The 21,207-nt window shown below is 52.0% G+C and overlaps 1 protein-coding gene across 3 annotated transcripts in view; it reads left to right on the forward strand.

Annotated features, from left to right (window-relative positions):
* ROBO4 (roundabout guidance receptor 4) overlaps positions 1-21,207 on the forward strand; it is a 389,036-nt gene that overhangs the window by 240,127 nt on the left and 127,702 nt on the right. For all 3 annotated transcript variants that reach the window (XM_088481797.1, XM_088481796.1, XM_088481795.1), the window contains 2 exons: positions 203-245; positions 20,536-20,675. In XM_088481797.1, the coding sequence (XP_088337923.1) occupies positions 203-245; positions 20,536-20,675 (183 nt within the window). The remainder of the gene's footprint in view (positions 1-202; positions 246-20,535; positions 20,676-21,207) is intronic.

Here is a 21,207-nt window from a genome sequence, read left to right on the forward strand (position 1 = left end):
TTTACAGATGATTAATACATTCTACACCTGTAACTTTACAGATGATTAATACATTCTACACCTGTAACTTTACAGATGATTAATACATTCTACACCTGTAACTTTACAGATGAATATTAAAGATCTCAGAGCAAATATTTACAGTAATTTACTTCCTACATGGAACTTGCTCCTTATATATAATTATTCTCATTTGTTCTAGGCCTGTATCGATTTGCGAGTGAAGACACCATCATTAAGCACAGGTAGGAGAGCAGCCATTTTATTCCCTTCTGTGGCCCCGCGATCTAATGGTTTGTGCTATCATACAGCTGGCAGGCCACATGTGCGGGGCAGCGCATCTCATTGGCGCCAGCAATAGGGAACAGAGGGAAAATAGCTGTAGCTCTACAACGTAAATGTGACCATGACTGGATAAACACGCACAGCACAGGGGTAGCGGCTTATTCTATCTGTAGCGGCATTTGTGGCACACAGCAATGGGGAATGACTGGATAAACACGCACAGCGCAGGGGTAGCGGCTTATTCTATCTGTAGCGGCATTTGTGGCACACAGCAATGGGGAATGACTGGATAAACACGCACAGAGCAGAGGTATCCGGCTTATTCGGTCTGTAGCGGCATTTGTGACACACAGCAATGGGGAATGACTGGATAAACACGCACAGCACAGGGGTAGCGGCTTATTCTGTCTGTATTGGCATTTCTGGCACACAGCAATGGGGAATGACTGGATAAACATGCACACCGCAGGGGTAGCGGCTTATTCTGTCTGTAGCGGCATTTGTGGCACACAGCAATGGGGAATGATTGGATAAACACGCACAGCGCAGGGGTAGCGGCTTATTCGGTCTGTAGCGGCATTTGTGGCACACAGCAATGGGGAATGACTGGATAAACACGCACAGCGCAGGGGTAGCGGCTTATTCTATCTGTAGCGGCATTTGTGGCACACAGCAATGGGGAATGACTGGATAAACACGCACAGCGCAGAGGTATCCGGCTTATTCGGTCTGTAGCGGCATTTGTGACACACAGCAATGGGGAATGACTGGATAAACACGCACAGCACAGGGGTAGCGGCTTATTCTGTCTGTATTGGCATTTCTGGCACACAGCAATGGGGAATGACTGGATAAACATGCACACCGCAGGGGTAGCGGCTTATTCTGTCTGTAGCGGCATTTGTGGCACACAGCAATGGGGAATGATTGGATAAACACGCACAGCGCAGGGGTAGCGGCTTATTCGGTCTGTAGCGGCATTTGTGGCACACAGCAATGGGGAATGACTGGATAAACACGCACAGCGCAGGGGTAGCGGATTATTCGGTCTGTAGCGGCATTTGTGGCACACAGCAATGGGGAATGATTGGATAAACATGCACAGCGCAGGGGTAGCAGCTTATTCGGTCTGTAGCGGCATTTGTGGCACACAGCAATGGGGAACGACTGGATAAACACGCACAGCACAGGGGTAGCGGCTTATTCTGTCTGTAGCGGCATTTGTTGCACACAGCAATGGGGAATGACTGGATAAACACGCACAGCACAGTGGTAGCGGCTTATTCTGTCTGTAGCGGAATTTGTGGCACACAGCAATGGGGAATGACTGGATAAATACGCACAGCACAGGGGTAGCGGCTTATTCGGTCTGTAGCGGCATTTGTGGCACACAGCAATGGGGAATGACTGGATAAACACGCACAGCGCAGGGGCAGCGGCTTATTCTGTCTGTAGCGGCATTTGTTGCACACAGCAATGGGGAATGACTGGATAAACACGCACAGCACAGTGGTAGCGGCTTATTCTGTCTGTAGCGGAATTTGTGGCACACAGCAATGGGGAATGACTGGATAAACATGCACAGCGCAGGGGTAGCCGGCTTATTCTGTCTATAGCGGCATTTGTGGCACACAGCAATGGGGAATGACTGGATAAACACGCACAGCGCAGGGGTAGCGGCTTACTCTGTCTTTATTGGCATTTGTGGCACACAGCAATGGGGAATGACTGGATAAACACGCACAGCACTGTGGTAGCGGCTTATTCTGTCTGTAGCGGAATTTGTGGCACACAGCAATGGGGAATGACTGGATAAACATGCACAGCGCAGGGGTAGCGGCTTATTCTGCCTGTAGCGGCATTTGTGGCACACAGCAATGGGGAATGACTGGATAAACACGCACAGCACAGGGGTAGCGGCTTATTCTGTCTGTAGTGGCATTTGTGGCACACAGCAATGGGGAATGACTGGATAAACACGCACAGCACAGGGGTAGCCGGCTTATTCTGTCTGTAGCGGCATTTGTGGCACACAGCAATGGGGAATGACTGGATAAACACGTACAGCGCAGGGGTAGCGGCTTATTCTGTCTGTAGTGGCATTTGTTGCACACAGCAATGGGGAATGACTGGATAAACACGCACAGCGCAGGGGTAGCGGCTTATTCTGTCTGTAGCGGCATTTGTGGCACACAGCAATGGGGAATGACTGGATAAACACGCACAGCGCAGGGGTAGCGGCTTATTCTGTCTGTAGCGGCATTTGTGGCACACAGCAATGGGGAATGACTGGATAAACACGCACAGCGCAGGGGTAGCAGCCTATTCTGTCTGTAGCGGCATTTGTGGCACACAGCAATGGGGAATGACTGGATAAACATGCACAGCACAGGGGTAGATTCTTATTCTGTCTGTAACGGCATTTGTGGCACAGAGCAATGGGGAATGACTGGATAAACACGCACAGCACAGGGGTAGCCGGCTTATTCTGTATGTAGCGGCATTTGTGGCACACTGCAATGGGGAATGACTGGATAAATACGCACAGCATAGGGGTAGCGGCTTATTCTGTCTGTAGCGGCATTTGTGGCACACAGCAATTGGGAATGACTGGATAAATACGCACAGCGCAGGGGTAACCGGCTTATTCTGTCTGTAACGGCATTTGTGGCACACAGCAATGGGGAATGACTGGATAAACATGCACAGCACAGGGGTAGCGGCTTATTCTGTCTGTAGCGGCATTTGTGGCACACAGCAATGGGGAATGACTGGATAAACACGCACAGCGCAGGGATAGCGGCTTATTCTGTCTGTAGCGGCATTTGTGGCACACAGCAATGGGGAATGACTGGATAAACACGCACAGCGCACGGGTAACCGGCTTATTCTGTCTGTAGCGGCATTTGTGGCACACAGTATTGGGGAATGACTGGATAAACACGCACAGCACAGGGGTAGCCGGCTTATTCTGTCTGTAGCGGCATTTGTGGCACACAGCAATGGGGAATGACTGGATAAACACGCACAGCGCAGGGGTAACCGGCTTATTCTGTCTGTAGCGGCATTTGTGGCACACAGCAATGGGGAATGACTGGATAAACACGCACAGCACAGGGGTAGCCGGCTTATTCTGTCTGTAGCGGCATTTGTGGCACTCAGCAATGGGGAATGACTGGATAAACACGCACAGCGCAGGGGTTGCCGGCTTATTCTGTCTGTAGCGGCATTTGTGGCACACAGCAATGGGGAATGACTGGATAAATACGCACAGCGCAGGAGTAGCGGCTTATTCTGTCTGTAGCGGCACTTGTGGCACACAGCACAGGGGAATAACTGGATAAACACGCACAGCGCAGGGGTAGCGGCTTATTCTGTCTGTAGCGGCATTTGTGGCACACAGCAATGGGGAATGACTGGATAAACACGCACAGCACAGGGGCAGCGGCTTATTCTGTCTGTAGCGGCATTTGTGGCACACAGCTATGGGGAATGACTGGATATACACGCACAGCACAGGAGTGGCTTATTCTGTCTGTAGCGGCATTTGTGGCACATAGCAATGGGGTATGACTGGATAAACATGCACAGCGCAGGAGTGGCTTATTCTGTCTGTAGCAGCATTTGTGGCACACAGCAATGGGGAATGACTGGATAAACACGCACAGCACAGGGGTAGCGGCTTATTCTGTCTGTTGCGGCTTTTGTGGCACACAGCAATGGGGAATGACTGGATAAACACGCTCAGCGCAGGGGTAGCCGGTTTATTCTGTCTGTAGCGGCATTTGTGGCACACAGCAATGGGAAATGACTGGATAAACACGCACAGCGCAGGGGTAGCGGCTTATTCTGTCTGTAGCGGCATTTGTGGCACACAGCTATGGGGAATAACTGGATAAACACGCACAGCGCAGGGGTAGCGGCTTTTTCTGTCTGTAGCGGCATTTGTGGCACACAGCAATGGGGATTGACTGGATAAACACGCACAGCACAGGGGCAGCGGCTTATTCTGTCTGTAGCGGCATTTGTGGCACACAGCTATGGGGAATGACTGGATATACACGCACAGCACAGTGGTATCCGGCTTATTCTGTCTGTAGCGGCATTTGTGGCACACAGCAATGGGGAATGACTGGATAAACACGCACAGCGCAGGAGTGGCCGGCTTATTCTGTCTGTAGCGGCATTTGTGGCACACAGCAATGGGGAATGACTGGATAAACACGCACAGCACAGGGGTAGCGGCTTATTCTGTCTGTTGCGGCATTTGTGGCACACAGCAATGGGGAATGACTGAATAAACACGCACAGCACAGGGGTAGCGGCTTATTCTGTCTGTAGTGGCATTTGTGGCACATAGCAATGGGGAATGACTGGATAAACTCGCACAGCGCAGGTGTATCCGGCTTATTCTGTCTGTAGCGGCATTTGTGGCACACAGCAATGGGGAATGACTGGATAAACACGCACAGCGCAGGTGTATCCGGCTTATTCTGTCTGTAGCGGCATTTGTGGCACACAGCAATGGGGAATGACTGGATAAACATGCACAGCACAGGGGTAGCGGCTTATTCTGTCTGTAGCGGCATTTGTGGCACACAGCAATGGCGAATGACTGGACAAACACGCACAGCACAGGGGTAGCGGCTTATTCTGTCTGTTGCGGCATTTGTGGCACACAGCAATGGGGAATGACTGGATAAACACGCACAGCACAGGGGTAGCGGCTTATTCTGTCTGTACTGGCATTTGTGGCACACAGCAATGGGGAATGACTGGACAAACACTCACAGCACAGGGGTAGCGGCTTATTCTGTCTGTAGCGGCATTTTTGGCACACAGCAATGGGGAATGACTGGATAAACACGCACAGCGCAGGGGTAGCGGCTTATTCTGTCTGTAGCGGCATTTGTGGCACACAGCAATGGGGAATGACTGGATAAACACGCACAGCGCAGGGGTAGCCGGCTTATTCTGTCTGTAGTGGCATTTGTGGCACATAGCTATGGCTAATGACTGGATAAACAAGCACAGCGCAGGGGTAGCGGCTTATTCTGTCTATAGCGGCTTTTGTGGCACACAGCAATGGGGAATGACTGGATAAACACGCACAGCGCAGGGGTAGCCGGCTTATTCTGTCTGTAGCAGCATTTGTGGCACACAGCTATGGGGAATGACTGGATAAACACGCACAGCGCAGGGGTAGCGGCTTATTCTGTCTATAGCGGCTTTTGTGGCACACAGCAATGGGGAATGACTTGATAAACATGCACAGCACAGGGGTAGTGGCTTATTCTGTCTATAGCGGCTTTTGTGGCACACAGCAATGGGGAATGACTGGATAAACACGCACAGCGCAGGGGTAGCCGGCTTATTCTGTCTGTAGCAGCATTTGTGGCACACAGCTATGGGGAATGACTGGATAAACACGCACAGCGCAGGGGTAGCGGCTTATTCTGTCTATAGCGGCTTTTGTGGCACACAGCAATGGGGAATGACTGGATAAACACGCACAGCACAGGGGTAGCGGCTTATTCTGTCTGTAGCTGCATTTGTGGCACACAGCAATGGGGATTGACTGGATAAACATGCACAGCGCAGGGGTAGCGGCTTATTCTGTCTGTAGCGGCATTTGTGGCACACAGCTATGGGGAATGACTGGATAAACACGCACAGCGCAGGGGTAGCGGCTTATTCTGTCTGTACTGGCATTTGTGGCACACAGCAATGGGGAATGACTGGACAAACACTCACAGCACAGGGGTAGCGGCTTATTCTGTCTGTAGCGGCATTTGTGGCACACAGCAATGGGGAATGACTGGATAAACACGCACAGCGCAGGGGTAGCGGCTTATTCTGTCTGTAGCGGCATTTGTGGTACACAGCAATGGGGAATGACTGGATAAACACGCACAGCGCAGGGGTAGCCGGCTTATTCTGTCTGTAGTGGCATTTGTGGCACATAGCTATGGCTAATGACTGGATAAACAAGCACAGCGCAGGGGTAGCGGCTTATTCTGTCTATAGCGGCTTTTGTGGCACACAGCATTGGGGAATGACTGGATAAACACGCACAGCGCAGGAGTAGCCGGCTTATTCTGTCTGTAGCAGCATTTGTGGCACACAGCTATGGGGAATGACTGGATAAACACGCACAGCGCAGGGGTAGCGGCTTATTCTGTCTATAGCGGCTTTTGTGGCACACAGCAATGGGGAATGACTGGATAAACACGCACAGCACAGGGGTAGCGGCTTATTCTGTCTATAGCGGCTTTTGTGGCACACAGCAATGGGGAATGACTGGATAAACACGCACAGCGCAGGGGTAGCCGGCTTATTCTGTCTGTAGCGGCATTTGTGGCACACAGCTATGGGGAATGACTGGATAAACACGCACAGCGCAGGGGTAGCGGCTTATTCTGTCTGTAGCGGCATTTGTGGCACACAGCAATGGGGAATGACTGGATAAACACGCACAGCACAGGGGTAGCGGATTATTCTGTCTGTAGCGGCATTTGTGGCACACAGCAATGGGGAATGGCTGGATAAACACGCACAGCGCAGGGGTAGCAGCTTATTCTGTCTGTAGCGGCATTTGTGGCACACAGCAATGGGGAATGACTGGATATACATGCACAGCGCAGGGGTAGACGGCTTATTCTGTCTGTAGCGGCATTTGTGGCACACAGCAATGGGGAATGGCTGGATAAACACGCACAGCACAGGGGTAGCAGCTTATTCTGTCTGTAGCGGCATTTGTGGCACACAGCAATGGGGAATGACTGGATATACACGCACAGCGCAGGGGTAGACGGCTTATTCTGTCTGTAGCGGCATTTGTGGCACACAGCAATGGGGAATGGCTGGATAAACACGCACAGCACAGGGGTAGACGGCTTATTCTGTCTGTAGCGGCATTTGTGGCACACAGCAATGGGGAATGACTGGATAAACACGCACAGCGCAGGGATAGCCGCTTATTCTGTCTGTAGCGAGATTTGTGGCACACAGCAGTTATGTGGCATCTGATGTACCCTTACCTGATTGTCGCTATTGCTACCTGCAGCAGTCATGGCTTGGCAGGTAAATCTGTTTTGCTAAGCTTAATGCAGTGTTCATTAACTATCTCCTATCCGGAGCGCAGCTGTAACACTAGTGAGTTTTAAGCTCAGCTACAGTAAGTCTGTTGCCTATAAATCAGTTTATCTCCCCATGTTGTCGTGCCCCCCCCCCACCTGCTGTCTCGCTGCTTCCACCACTCTCTGTCCCCGGCTGTTACTCTCTATGCCCCCGGCTGTTACTCTCTATGCTCCCGGCTGTTTACTCTCTATGCCCCGGGCTGTTACTATCTCTGTCCCCGGCTGTTACTCTCTCTGTCCCCGGCTGTTACTCTTTATGCCCCCGGCTGTTACTCTCTCTGTCCCCGGCTGTTACTCTCTATGCCCCCGGCTGTTACTCTCTATGCCCTCGGCTGTTACTCTCTATGCCCCCGGCTGTTACTCTCCCTGTCCCCGGCTGTTACTCTCCATGCCCCCGGCTGTTACTTTCTCTGTCCCCGGCTGTTACTCTCTCTGTCCCCGGCTGTTACTCTCTATGCCCCTGGCTGTTACTCTCTCTGTTCCCGGCTGTTACTCTCTATGCCCCTGGCTGTTACTCTCTCTGTCCCCGGCTTTTACTCTCTATGCCCCTGGCTGTTACTCTCTCTGTCCCCGGCTGTTACTCTCTATGCCCCTCTATGCCCCCGGCTGTTACTCTCTCTGTCCCCGGCTGTTACTCTCTATGCCCCTGGCTGTTACGCTCTCTGTTCCCGGCTGTTACTCTCTATGCCCCTGGCTGTTACTCTCTCTGTCCCCGGCTGTTACTCTCTATGCCCCCGGCTGTTACTCTCTCTGTCCCCGGCTGTTACTCTCTATGCCCCTGGTTGTTACTCTCACTGTCCCCGGCTGTTACTCTCTATGCCCCCGGCTGTTACTCTCTCTGTCCCCAGCTGTTACTCTCTATGCCCCCGGCTGTTACTCTCTCTGTCCCCGGCTGTTACTCTCTATGCCCCGGCTGTTACTCTCTCTGTCCCCGGCTGTTACTCTCTATGCCCCCGGCTGTTACTCTCTCTGTCCCCGGCTGTTACTCTCTATGCCCCCGGCTTTTACTCTCTCTGTCCCCGGCTGTTACTCTCTATGCCCCTGGCTGTTACTCTCTCTGTCCCCGGCTGTTACTCTCTATGCCCCCCGGCTGTTACTCTCTATGCCCCCCGGCTGTTACTCTCTATGTCCCTACTATCTAAGAATTCGGTGAACTGATAGTGACAGGAGGCATTTAAATACAATGAAAGGCTTGCTATTTGGTGAGCTGATTGGGGGGGTCATAACTGGGAGTCTGTCTCTTCCACAGTGACCAGAATCTCGCACGTGGGGGGAAAGACACTAGCGGGACATGGGGGGTGGCGCTGGGTCCGGGCACTGAGCTGACAAGTGGATACAGACTCCTTTTGGTTCGATGGCCCATCATGAAGGCTTCAGTGCCTGTGAGCCGGGGGTGAGGGCGGGCAATGTATTACAGCCACATTGCCATTCTGAGCCCACAGCCTGGCATATTGGGCATATGATCTCCAGCGCACGTCACTCTTCCAGGCGCCTCATAACGTGATCAGGAACAATTGTACAGTACTGCGGGCTGCCCTCTGTATTGCACTGGCTCTGCGTGGCAGATGACGACCGGTCATTACTCAATAAGAAAGAAAATAAGTTGGAAATGACTTTGTGGCAGCGCCATGTGACTGCTATAAAACATCATTATGGTTCAGCAATTCCTCAGCTCCATAAGACTCATTTGCGTTTGTCCTTCACGTCCAGCTATAAATTGCAGCCCCAGGATATATATATACAGCGCAGTGTGCACTCTGTATGACACATCCCCCGTTGCTGAGACTCTCCTGCTCCGCCTATCGCTCCATCATCCGTTTAGCACATTCACAGCTATGAATTAGGCTGCATAGATAACATTAAGCATGCATTAAATCACATACCTACAGTAATAGGGAAATGTCTTTGTGACTGAATCTACCAGCCGCACAAATACATATTACACTGTATGGTGTGCGTGACATGGCTAATGGCAGAAAATGATTAACACCTACTCATATTATTGTACATACTGTACATTTACTTAAAGCGATTCACCAGCTAAATTAAATCCCTTTCCACCTTTTTATGTTCTCTGTCATCATCCTTTCTTTCTCTTCCTTCCAGTCTGCGGACATTGCTACCAGGCTGCGGCTGCACGCTGGTATATGCTGGCTGCGGCTGCACGCTGGTATATGCTGGCTGCGGCTGCACGCTGGTATATGCTGGCTGCGGCTGCACGCTGGAATATGCTGGCTGCGGCTGCACGCTGGTATATGATGGCTGCGGCTGCACGCTGGTATATGCTGATTGTGCTGGTTAGTGTTGGGGGTGCCCATGCTGTACATGTTGTAGTACCGGGGAGGGGATTGTGCTGGTCAGTGTTGGGGATGCCCATGCTGTACATGTTGTAGTACCGGGGAGGGGATTGTGGTGGTTAGTGTTGGGGATGCCCATTCTGTACATGTTGTAGTACCGGGGAGGGCATTGTGCTGGTTAGTGTTGGGGGTGCCCATGCTGTACATGTTGTAGTACTGGGGAGGGGATTGTGGTGGTTAGTGTTGGGGGTGCCCATGCTGTACATGTTGTAGTACCGGGGAGGGGATTGTGCTGGTTAGCGTAGGGGTGCTCATGCTGTACATGTTGTAGTACCGGGGAGGGCATTGTGCTGGTTAGTGTTGGGGATGCCCATTCTGTACATGTTGTAGTACCGGGGAGGGCATTGTGCTGGTTAGTGTTGGGGGTGCCCATGCTGTACATGTTGTAGTACCGGGGAGGGCATTGTGCTGGTTAGTGTAGGGGTGCCCATGCTGTACATGTTGTAGTACCGGGGAGGGCATTGAGCTGGTTAGTGTTGGGGGTGCCCATGCTGTACATGTTGTAGTACCGGGGAGGGGATTGTGCTGGTTAGTGTTGGGGATGCCCATGCTGTACATGTTGTAGTACCGGGGAGGGGATTGTGCTGGTTAGTGTTGGGGGTACCCATGCTGTACATGTTGTAGTATCGGGGAGGGATTGTGCTGGTTAGTGTTGGGGGTGCCCATGCTGTACATGTTGTAGTACCGGGGAGGGGATTGTGCTGGTTAGTGTTAGGGGTGCCCATGCTATACATGTTGTAGTACTGGGGAGGGGATTGTGCTGGTCAGTGTAGAGGTGCCCATGCTGTACATGTTGTAGTACCGGAGAGGGGATTGTGCTGGTCAGTGTTGGGGATGCCCATGCTGTACATGTTGTAGTACCGGGGAGGGGATTGTGCTGGTCAGTGTGGGGATGCCCATGCTGTACATGTTGTAGTACCGGGGAGGGGATTGTGCTGGTTAGTGTTAGGGGTGCCCATGCTGTACATGTTGTAGTACCGGGGAGGGATTGTGCTGGTTAGTGTTGGGGGTGCCCATGCTGTACATGTTGTAGTACCGGGGAGGGGATTGTGCTGGTTAGTGTTAGGGGTGCCCATGCTATACATGTTGTAGTACTGGGGAGGGGATTGTGCTGGTTAGTGTTGGGGGTGCCCATGCTGTACATGTTGTAGTACCAGGGAGGGGATTGTGCTGGTTAGTGTTGGGGGTGCCCATGCCGTACATGTTGTAGTACTGGGGAGGGGATTGTGCTGGTTAGTGTGGGGGTGCCCATGCTGTACATGTTGTAGTACCGGGGAGGGGATTGTGCTGGTTAGTGTTAGGGGTGCCCATGCTGTACATGTTGTAGTACCGGGGAGGGGATTGTGCTGGTTAGTGTTGGGGATGCCCATGCTGTACATGTTGTAGTACTGGGGAGGGGATTGTGCTGGTCAGTGTTGGGGGTGCCCATGCTGTAAATGTTGTAGTACCGGGGAGGGGATTGTGCTGGTCAGTGTGAGTATGCCCATGCTGTACATGTTGTAGTACCGGGGAGGGGATTGTGCTGGTTATTGTTGGGGGTGCCCATGCTGTACATGTTGTAGTACCGAGGAGGGGATTGTGCTGGGTAATGTGGGGGTGCCCATGCTGTACATGTTGTAGTACTGGGGAGGGGATTGTGCTGGTTATTGTTGGTAAGCTCATGCTGTACATGTTGTAGTACCGGGGAGGGGATTGTGCTGGTTAATGTGGGGGGTGCCCATGCTGTACATGTTGTAGTACCGGGGAGGGGATTGTGCTGGTTAGTGTTAGGGGTGCCCATGCTGTATATGTTGTAGTACTGGGGAGGGGATTGTGCTGGTTAGTGTGGGGATGCCCATGCTGTACATGTTGTAGTATTGGGGAGGGGATTGTGCTGGTTAGTGTGGGGATGCCCATGCTGTACATGTTGTAGTACCGGGGAGGGGATTGTGCTGGTTAGTGTTGGTGGTGCCCATGCTGTACATGTTGTACTGGGGAAGGGATTATGCTGGTTAGTGTTGGGGATGCCCATGCTGTACATGTTGTAGTACCGGGGAGGGGATTGTGCTGGTCAGTGTGGGGATGCCCATGCTGTACATGTTGTAGTACTGGGAAGGGGATTGTGCTGGTTAGTGTTGGGAATGCCCATGCTATACATGTTGTAGTACCGGGGAGGGATTGTGCTGGTTAGTGTTGGGGGTGAACATGCTGTACATGTTGTAGTACCAGGGAGGGGATTTTCCTGGTTAGTGTGGGGGTGCCCATGCTGTACATGTTGTAGTACTGGGGAGGGGATTGTGCTAGTTAGTGTTGGGGGTCCCCGTGCTGTAAATGTTGTAGTACCGGGGAGGGGATTGTGTTCTGGAGGCCCATGCTGTACATGTTGTAGTACCGGGGAGGGGTTTGTGCTGGTCAGTGTGAGTATGCCCATGCTCTACATGTTGTAGTACCGGGGAGGGGATTGTGCTGGTTATTGTTGGGGGTGCCCATGCTGTACATGTTGTAGTACCAAGGAGGGGATTGTGCTGGTTAATGTAGGGGTGCCCATGCTGTATATGTTGTAGTACCGGGGAGGGGATTGTGTTGGTTAGTGTAGAGGTGCCCATGCTGTACATGTTGTAGTACCGGGGAGGGGATTGTGCTGGTTAGTGTTGGGATGCCCATGCTATACATGTTGTAGTACCGGGGAGGGATTGTGCTGGTTAGTGTTGGGGGTGCCCATGCTGTACATGTTGTAGTACCGGGGTGGGGATTGTGCTGGTTAGTGTGGGGGTGCCCATGCTGTACATGTTGTAGTACCGGGGAGGGATTGTGCTGGTTAGTATTGGGGATGCCCATGCTATACATGTTGTAGTACCGGGGAGGGATTGTGCTGGTTAGTGTTGGGGATGCCCATGCTGTACATGTTGTAGTACCGGGGAGGGGATTGTGCGGGTTAGTGTGGGGATGCCCATGCTGTACATGTTGTAGTACCGGGGTGGGGATTGTGCTGGTTAGTGTGGGGGATGTACATGTTGTACATGTTGTAGTACCGGGGAGGGGATTGTGCTGGTTTGTTATTGGGGATGCCCATGCTGTACATGTTGTAGTACCGGGGAGGGGATTGTGCTGGTCAGTGTGGGGATGCCCATGCTGTACATGTTGTAGTACCGGGGAGGGGATTGTGCTGGTTAGTGTTAGGGATGCCCATGCTGTACATGTTGTAGTACCGGGGAGGGGATTGTGCTGGTTAGTGTGGGGGATGTACATGTTGTAGTACCGGGGAGGGGATTGTGCTGGTTAGTATTGGGGATGCCCATGCTGTACATGTTGTAGTACCGGGGAGGGGATTGTGCTGGTCAGTGTGGGGATGCCCATGCTGTACATGTTGTAGTACCGGGGAGGGGATTGTGCTGGTTAGTCTGGGGATGCCCATGCTATACATGTTGTAGTACCGGGGAGGGATTGTGCTGGTTAGTGTTGGGGGTGCCCATGCTGTACATGTTGTAGTACCGGGGAGGGGATTGTGCTGGTTAGTGTGGGGGTGCCCATGCTGTACATGTTGTAGTACTGGGGAGGGGATTGTGCTGGTTAGTGTTGGGGGTGCCCATGCTGTACATGTTGTAGTACCAGGGAGGGGATTGTCCTGGTTAGTGTGGGGGTGCCCATGCTGTACGTGTTGTAGTACTGGGGAGGGGATTGTGCTAGTTAGTGTTGGGGGTACCCATGCTGTAAATGTTGTAGTACCGGGGAGGGGATTGTGCTGGTCAGTGTGAGTATGCCCATGCTGTACAAGTTGTAGTACCGGGGAGGGGATTGTGCTCGTTATTGTTGGGGGTGCCCATGCTGTACATGTTGTAGTACCGAGGAGGGGATTGTGCTGGTTAATGTGGGGGTGCCCATGCTGTACATGTTGTAGTACTGGGGAGGGGATTGTGCTGGTTATTGTTGGTAAGCCCATGCTGTACATGTTGTAGTACCGGGGAGGGGATTGTGCTGGTTAATGTGGGGGGTGCCCATGCTGTACATGTTGTAGTATCGGGGAGGGGATTGTGCTGGTTAGTGTTAGGTGTGCCCATGCTGTATATGTTGTAGTACTGGGGAGGGGATTGTGCTGGTTAGTGTGGGGATGCTCATGCTGTACATGTTGTAGTATTGGGGAGGGGATTGTGCTGGTTAGTGTGGGGATGCCCATGCTGTACATGTTGTAGTACCGGGGAGGGGATTGTGCTGGTTAGTGTTGGGGGTGCCCATGCTGTACATGTTGTAGTACCGGGGAGGGGATTGAGCTGGTTAGTGTTGGTGGTGCCCATGCTGTACATGTTATAGTACCGGGGAGGGGATTGTGCTGGTTAGTGTTGGTGGTGCCCATGCTGTACATGTTGTACTGGGGAAGTGATTATGCTGGTTAGTGTTGGGGATGCCCATGCTGTACATGTTGTAGTACCGGGGAGGGGATTGTGCTGGTCAGTGTGGGGATGCCCATGCTGTACATGTTGTAGTACTGGGGAGGGGATTGTGCTGGTTAGTGTTGGGAATGCCCATGCTGTACATGTTGTAGTACAGGGGAGGGGATTGTGCTGGTTAGTGTTGGGGATGCCCATGCTGTACATGTTCTAGTACCGGGGAGGGGATTGTGCTGGTTAGTCTGGGGATGCCCATGCTATACATGTTGTAGTACCGGGGAGGGATTGTGCTGGTTAGTGTTGGGGGTGAACATGCTGTACATGTTGTAGTACCAGGGAGGGGATTTTCCTGGTTAGTGTGGGGGTGCCCATGCTGTACATGTTGTAGTACTGGGGAGGGGATTGTGCTAGTTAGTGTTGGGGGTCCCCGTGCTGTAAATGTTGTAGTACCGGGGAGGGGATTGTGTTCTGGAGGCCCATGCTGTACATGTTGTAGTACCGGGGAGGGGTTTGTGCTGGTCAGTGTGAGTATGCCCATGCTCTACATGTTGTAGTACCGGGGAGGGGATTGTGCTGGTTATTGTTGGGGGTGCCCATGCTGTACATGTTGTAGTACCAAGGAGGGGATTGTGCTGGTTAATGTAGGGGTGCCCATGCTGTATATGTTGTAGTACCGGGGAGGGGATTGTGTTGGTTAGTGTAGAGGTGCCCATGCTGTACATGTTGTAGTACCGGGGAGGGGATTGTGCTGGTTAGTGTTGGGATGCCCATGCTATACATGTTGTAGTACCGGGGAGGGATTGTGCTGGTTAGTGTTGGGGGTGCCCATGCTGTACATGTTGTAGTACCGGGGTGGGGATTGTGCTGGTTAGTGTGGGGGTGCCCATGCTGTACATGTTGTAGTACCGGGGAGGGATTGTGCTGGTTAGTATTGGGGATGCCCATGCTATACATGTTGTAGTACCGGGGAGGGATTGTGCTGGTTAGTGTTGGGGATGCCCATGCTGTACATGTTGTAGTACCGGGGAGGGGATTGTGCGGGTTAGTGTGGGGATGCCCATGCTGTACATGTTGTAGTACCGGGGTGGGGATTGTGCTGGTTAGTGTGGGGGATGTACATGTTGTACATGTTGTAGTACCGGGGAGGGGATTGTGCTGGTTTGTTATTGGGGATGCCCATGCTGTACATGTTGTAGTACCGGGGAGGGGATTGTGCTGGTCAGTGTGGGGATGCCCATGCTGTACATGTTGTAGTACCGGGGAGGGGATTGTGCTGGTTAGTGTTAGGGATGCCCATGCTGTACATGTTGTAGTACCGGGGAGGGGATTGTGCTGGTTAGTGTGGGGGATGTACATGTTGTAGTACCGGGGAGGGGATTGTGCTGGTTAGTATTGGGGATGCCCATGCTGTACATGTTGTAGTACCGGGGAGGGGATTGTGCTGGTCAGTGTGGGGATGCCCATGCTGTACATGTTGTAGTACCGGGGAGGGGATTGTGCTGGTTAGTCTGGGGATGCCCATGCTATACATGTTGTAGTACCGGGGAGGGATTGTGCTGGTTAGTGTTGGGGGTGCCCATGCTGTACATGTTGTAGTACCGGGGAGGGGATTGTGCTGGTTAGTGTGGGGGTGCCCATGCTGTACATGTTGTAGTACTGGGGAGGGGATTGTGCTGGTTAGTGTTGGGGGTGCCCATGCTGTACATGTTGTAGTACCAGGGAGGGGATTGTCCTGGTTAGTGTGGGGGTGCCCATGCTGTACGTGTTGTAGTACTGGGGAGGGGATTGTGCTAGTTAGTGTTGGGGGTACCCATGCTGTAAATGTTGTAGTACCGGGGAGGGGATTGTGCTGGTCAGTGTGAGTATGCCCATGCTGTACAAGTTGTAGTACCGGGGAGGGGATTGTGCTCGTTATTGTTGGGGGTGCCCATGCTGTACATGTTGTAGTACCGAGGAGGGGATTGTGCTGGTTAATGTGGGGGTGCCCATGCTGTACATGTTGTAGTACTGGGGAGGGGATTGTGCTGGTTATTGTTGGTAAGCCCATGCTGTACATGTTGTAGTACCGGGGAGGGGATTGTGCTGGTTAATGTGGGGGGTGCCCATGCTGTACATGTTGTAGTATCGGGGAGGGGATTGTGCTGGTTAGTGTTAGGTGTGCCCATGCTGTATATGTTGTAGTACTGGGGAGGGGATTGTGCTGGTTAGTGTGGGGATGCTCATGCTGTACATGTTGTAGTATTGGGGAGGGGATTGTGCTGGTTAGTGTGGGGATGCCCATGCTGTACATGTTGTAGTACCGGGGAGGGGATTGTGCTGGTTAGTGTTGGGGGTGCCCATGCTGTACATGTTGTAGTACCGGGGAGGGGATTGAGCTGGTTAGTGTTGGTGGTGCCCATGCTGTACATGTTATAGTACCGGGGAGGGGATTGTGCTGGTTAGTGTTGGTGGTGCCCATGCTGTACATGTTGTACTGGGGAAGTGATTATGCTGGTTAGTGTTGGGGATGCCCATGCTGTACATGTTGTAGTACCGGGGAGGGGATTGTGCTGGTCAGTGTGGGGATGCCCATGCTGTACATGTTGTAGTACTGGGGAGGGGATTGTGCTGGTTAGTGTTGGGAATGCCCATGCTGTACATGTTGTAGTACAGGGTAGGGGATTGTGCTGGTTAGTGTTGGGGATGCCCATGCTGTACATGTTGTAGTACCGGGGAGGGGATTTTGCTGGTTAGTCTGGGGATGCCCATGCTATACATGTTGTAGTACCGGGGAGGGATTGTGCTGGTTAGTGTTGGGGGTGAACATGCTGTACATGTTGTAGTACCGAGGAGGGGATTGTGCTGGTTAATGGGGGGGTGCCCATGCTGTACATGTTGTAGTACTGGGGAGGGGATTGTGCTGGTTATTGTTGGTAAGCTCATGCTGTACATGTTGTAGTACCGGGGAGGGGATTATGCTGGTTAATGTGGGGGGTGCCCATGCTGTATATGTTGTAGTACTGGGGAGGGGATTGTGCTGGTTAGTGTGGGGATGCCCATGCTGTACATGTTGTAGTATTGGGGAGGGGATTGTGCTGGTTAGTGTGGGGATGCCCATGCTGTACATGTTGTAGTACCGGGGAGGGGATTGTGCTGGTTAGTGTTGGGGGTGCCCATGCTGTACATGTTGTACTGGGGAAGGGATTATGCTGGTTAGTGTTGGGAATGCCCATGCTGTACAAGTTGTAGTACCGGGGAGGGGATTGTGCTGGTCAGTGTGGGGATGCCCATGCTGTACATGTTGTAGTACTGGGGAGGGGATTGTGCTGGTTAGTGTTGGGAATGCCCATGCTGTACATGTTGTAGTACAGGGGAGGGGATTGTGCTGGTTAGTGTTGGGGATGCCCATGCTGTACATGTTGTAGTACCGGGGAGGGGATTGTGCTGGTTAGTCTGGGGATGCCCATGCTATACATGTTGTAGTACCGGGGAGGGATTGTGCTGGTTAGTGTTGGGGGTGCCCATGCTGTACATGTTGTAGTACCGGGGAGGGGATTGTGCTGGTTAGTGTGGGGGTGCCCATGCTGTACATGTTGTAGTACTGGGGAGGGGATTGTGCTAGTTAGTGTTGGGGGTACCCATGCTGTAAATGTTGTAGTACCGGGGAGGGGATTGTGCTGGTTAGTGTGGGGGTGCCCATGCTGTACATGTTGTAGTACTGGGGAGGGGATTGTGCTGGTTAGTGTTGGGGGTGCCCATGCTGTACATGTTGTAGTACCAGGGAGGGGATTTTCCTGGTTAGTGTGGGGGTGCCCATGCTGTACTTGTTGTAGTACTGGGGAGGGGATTGTGCTAGTTAGTGTTGGGGGTCCCCGTGTTGTAAATGTTGTAGTACCGGGGAGGGGATTGTGTTCTGGAGGCCCATGCTGTACATGTTGTAGTACCGTGGAGGGGTTTGTGCTGGTCAGTGTGAGTATGCCCATGCTCTACATGTTGTAGTACCGGGGAGGGGATTGTGCTGGTTATTGTTGGGGGTGCCCATGCTGTACATGTTGTAGTACCGAGGAGGGGATTGTGCTGGTTAATGTAGGGGTGCCCATGCTGTATATGTTGTAGTACCGGGGAGGGGATTGTGTTGGTTAGTGTAGAGGTGCCCATGCTGTACATGTTGTAGTACCGGGGAGGGGATTGTGCTGGTTAGTGTTGGGATGCCCATGCTATACATGTTGTAGTACCGGGGAGGGGATTGTGCTAGTTAGTGTTGGGGGTACCCATGCTGTAAATGTTGTAGTACCGGGGAGGGGATTGTGCTGGTTAGTGTTGGGGGTGCCCATGCTGTACATGTTGTAGTACTGGGGAGGGGATTGTGCTGGTTAGTGTTGGGGGTACCCATGCTGTACATGTTGTAGTACCAGGGAGGGGATTGTCCTGGTTAGTGTGGGGGTGCCCATGCTGTACATGTTGTAGTACTGGGGAGGGGATTGTGCTAGTTAGTGTTGGGGGTACCCATGCTGTAAATGTTGTAGTACCGGGGAGGGGATTGTATTGGGGAGGCCCATGCTGTACATGTTGTAGTACCCGGGAGGGGATTGTGCTGGTCAGTGTGAGTATGCCCATGCTCTACATGTTGTAGTACCGGGGAGGTGATTGTGCTGCTTATTGTTGGGGGTGCCCATGCTGTACATGTTGTAGTACTGAGGAGGGGATTGTGCTGGTTAATGTAGGGGTGCCCATGCTGTATATGTTGTAGTACCGGGGAGGGGATTGTGCTGGTTAATGTGGGGGGTGCCTATGCTGTACATGTTGTAGTACCTGGGAGGGGATTGTGCTGGTTAGTGTTAGGGGTGCCCATGCTGTATATGTTGTAGTACTGGGGAGGGGATTGTGCTGGTTAGTATTGGGGATGCCCATGCTGTACATGTTGTAGTACTGGGGAGGGGATTGTGCTGGTTAGTGTTAGAGGTGCCCATGCTATACATGTTGTAGTACTGGGGAGGGGATTGTGCTCGTTAATGTGGGGGTGCTCATGCTATACATGTTGTAGTACCGGGGAGGGGATTGTGCTGGTTAGTGTTGGGATGCCCATGCTGTATATATTGTAGTACTGGGGAGGGGATTGTGCTGGTTAGTGTAGAGGTGCCCATGCTGTACATGTTGTAGTACCGGGGAGGGGATAGTGCTGGTTAGTGTTGGGAATGCCCATGCTGTACATGTTGTAGTACCGTGGAGGGGGTTGTGCTGGTTAGTGTTGGGGGTGCCCATGCTGTACATGTTGTAGTACCGGGGAGGGGATTGTGCTGGTTAGTATTGGGGATGCCCATGCTGTGCATGTTGTAGTACTGGGGAGGGGATTGTGCTGGTCAGTGTGGGGATGCCCATGCTGTACATGTTGTAGTACTGGGGAGGGGATTGTGCTGGTTATTGTTGGGAATGCCCATGATGTACATGTTGTAGTACCGAGGAGGGGGTTGTGCTGGTTAGTGTTGGGGGTGCCCATGCTGTACATGTTGTAGTACCGGGTAGGTGGTTGTACTGGCTAGTGTTTGGTAAGCCCATGCTGTACATGTTGTAGTACCGGGGAGGGGATTTTGCTGGTTATTGTTGGGAATGCCCATGCTCTACATGTTGTAGTACCGGGTAGGTGGTTGTACAGGCTAGTGTTTGGTAAGCCCATGCTGTACATGTTGTAGTACTGGGGAGGGGATTGTGCTGGTTAGTGTTAGGGGTGCCCATGCTATACATGTTGTAGTACCGGGGAGGGGATTGTACTGGTTAGTGTTGGGGGTACCCATGCTGTACATGTTGTAGTACCAGGGAGGGGATTGTCCTGGTTAGTGTGGGGGTGCCCATGCTGTACATGTTGTAGTACTGGGGAGGGGATTGTGCTAGTTAGTGTTGGGGGTACCCATGCTGTAAATGTTGTAGTACCGGGGAGGGGATTGTGCTGGTTATTGTTGGGAATGCCCATGCTGTTCATGTTGTAGTACTGGGGAGGGGATTGTGCTAGTTATTGTTGGGGGTACCCATGCTGTACATGTTGTAGTACCGGGGAGGGGATTGTGCTGGTTAGTGTTGGGGGTACCCATGCTGTACATGTTGTAGTACCGAGGAGGGGGTTGTACTTGCTAGTGTTTGGTAAGCCCATGCTGTACATGTTGTAGTACCGGGTAGGTGGTTCTACTGGCCAGTGTTGGGGATACCAGTGTCCCATAGGCTACCACAGATGATCCTCATCTCTCACTCATTGTAAATCAGACATTGAACGGAAGTACGTTGGGGATCTACATTTTTTCAGGATCTCCTTTTAAGTATATATTTACTAATTACATTGTAAGATATCCAGATATCCTGGACTGTAGGAAGGGCTGTAGTTGCGCCCCTGGTTTAGATGTTGATCCTTTATTCCCACAGGATGGACACGAGCGATTCCCCATGGCTCTCAAACACCTGGAAATCCGCATCATGTTCTAGAAACTACAGCAGCACAACCAGCATGAACAGCCAATTACTGTGGATGGAAAACAAGGACGCCGCCGACTTCCATAAGTCCAGTATGTTCTAAATACAGAAGCGTTACATGAAATTAGTGTACAATACATTATTTATTACACACTTATAGCGAATAGATATTCCGCAGCGCTGTACAGACAATATGTGCCCAGTCCCCAGGGGAGCTTACACTCTGTATTCCCTACCGCATGTACTGTACACGCAGACTAGGGCCCGTATTCAATTTGGAGCGTTAAGTCCGGATCCGCGTTAAGTTACCGCCGATGACGTCATTATCGCCTGTTTTGGTTTTACACCATATTCAATTTGAAAGACTTTCCGCCTAGGCGGAAAGCCAATGCAATGTAATAGGCGGTAAAGTTTCGCCTATGAATGGCAGGCGGAAAAAAGGGCAGAATTGGGGTTTTGGGGTGCAACGTTTCGGGAACCCCCGTGCAGCCTTTAGACAGTCCCCCAAAGGTAATCTGTATAAAAAAAAAACCAAACTTAAGGATACCCCAAAAATTTACTTTGAAAAAGGGGGCGAAAAAAAATGTTGGGGTACAAACTTAAAAACTAGCAAACTTGACTTTG

The sequence above is a fragment of the Taudactylus pleione genome, unplaced genomic scaffold (assembly GCF_031769625.1).
Source record: "Taudactylus pleione unplaced genomic scaffold, aTauple2 ptg000278l, whole genome shotgun sequence".
NCBI lineage: Eukaryota > Metazoa > Chordata > Amphibia > Anura > Myobatrachidae > Taudactylus > Taudactylus pleione.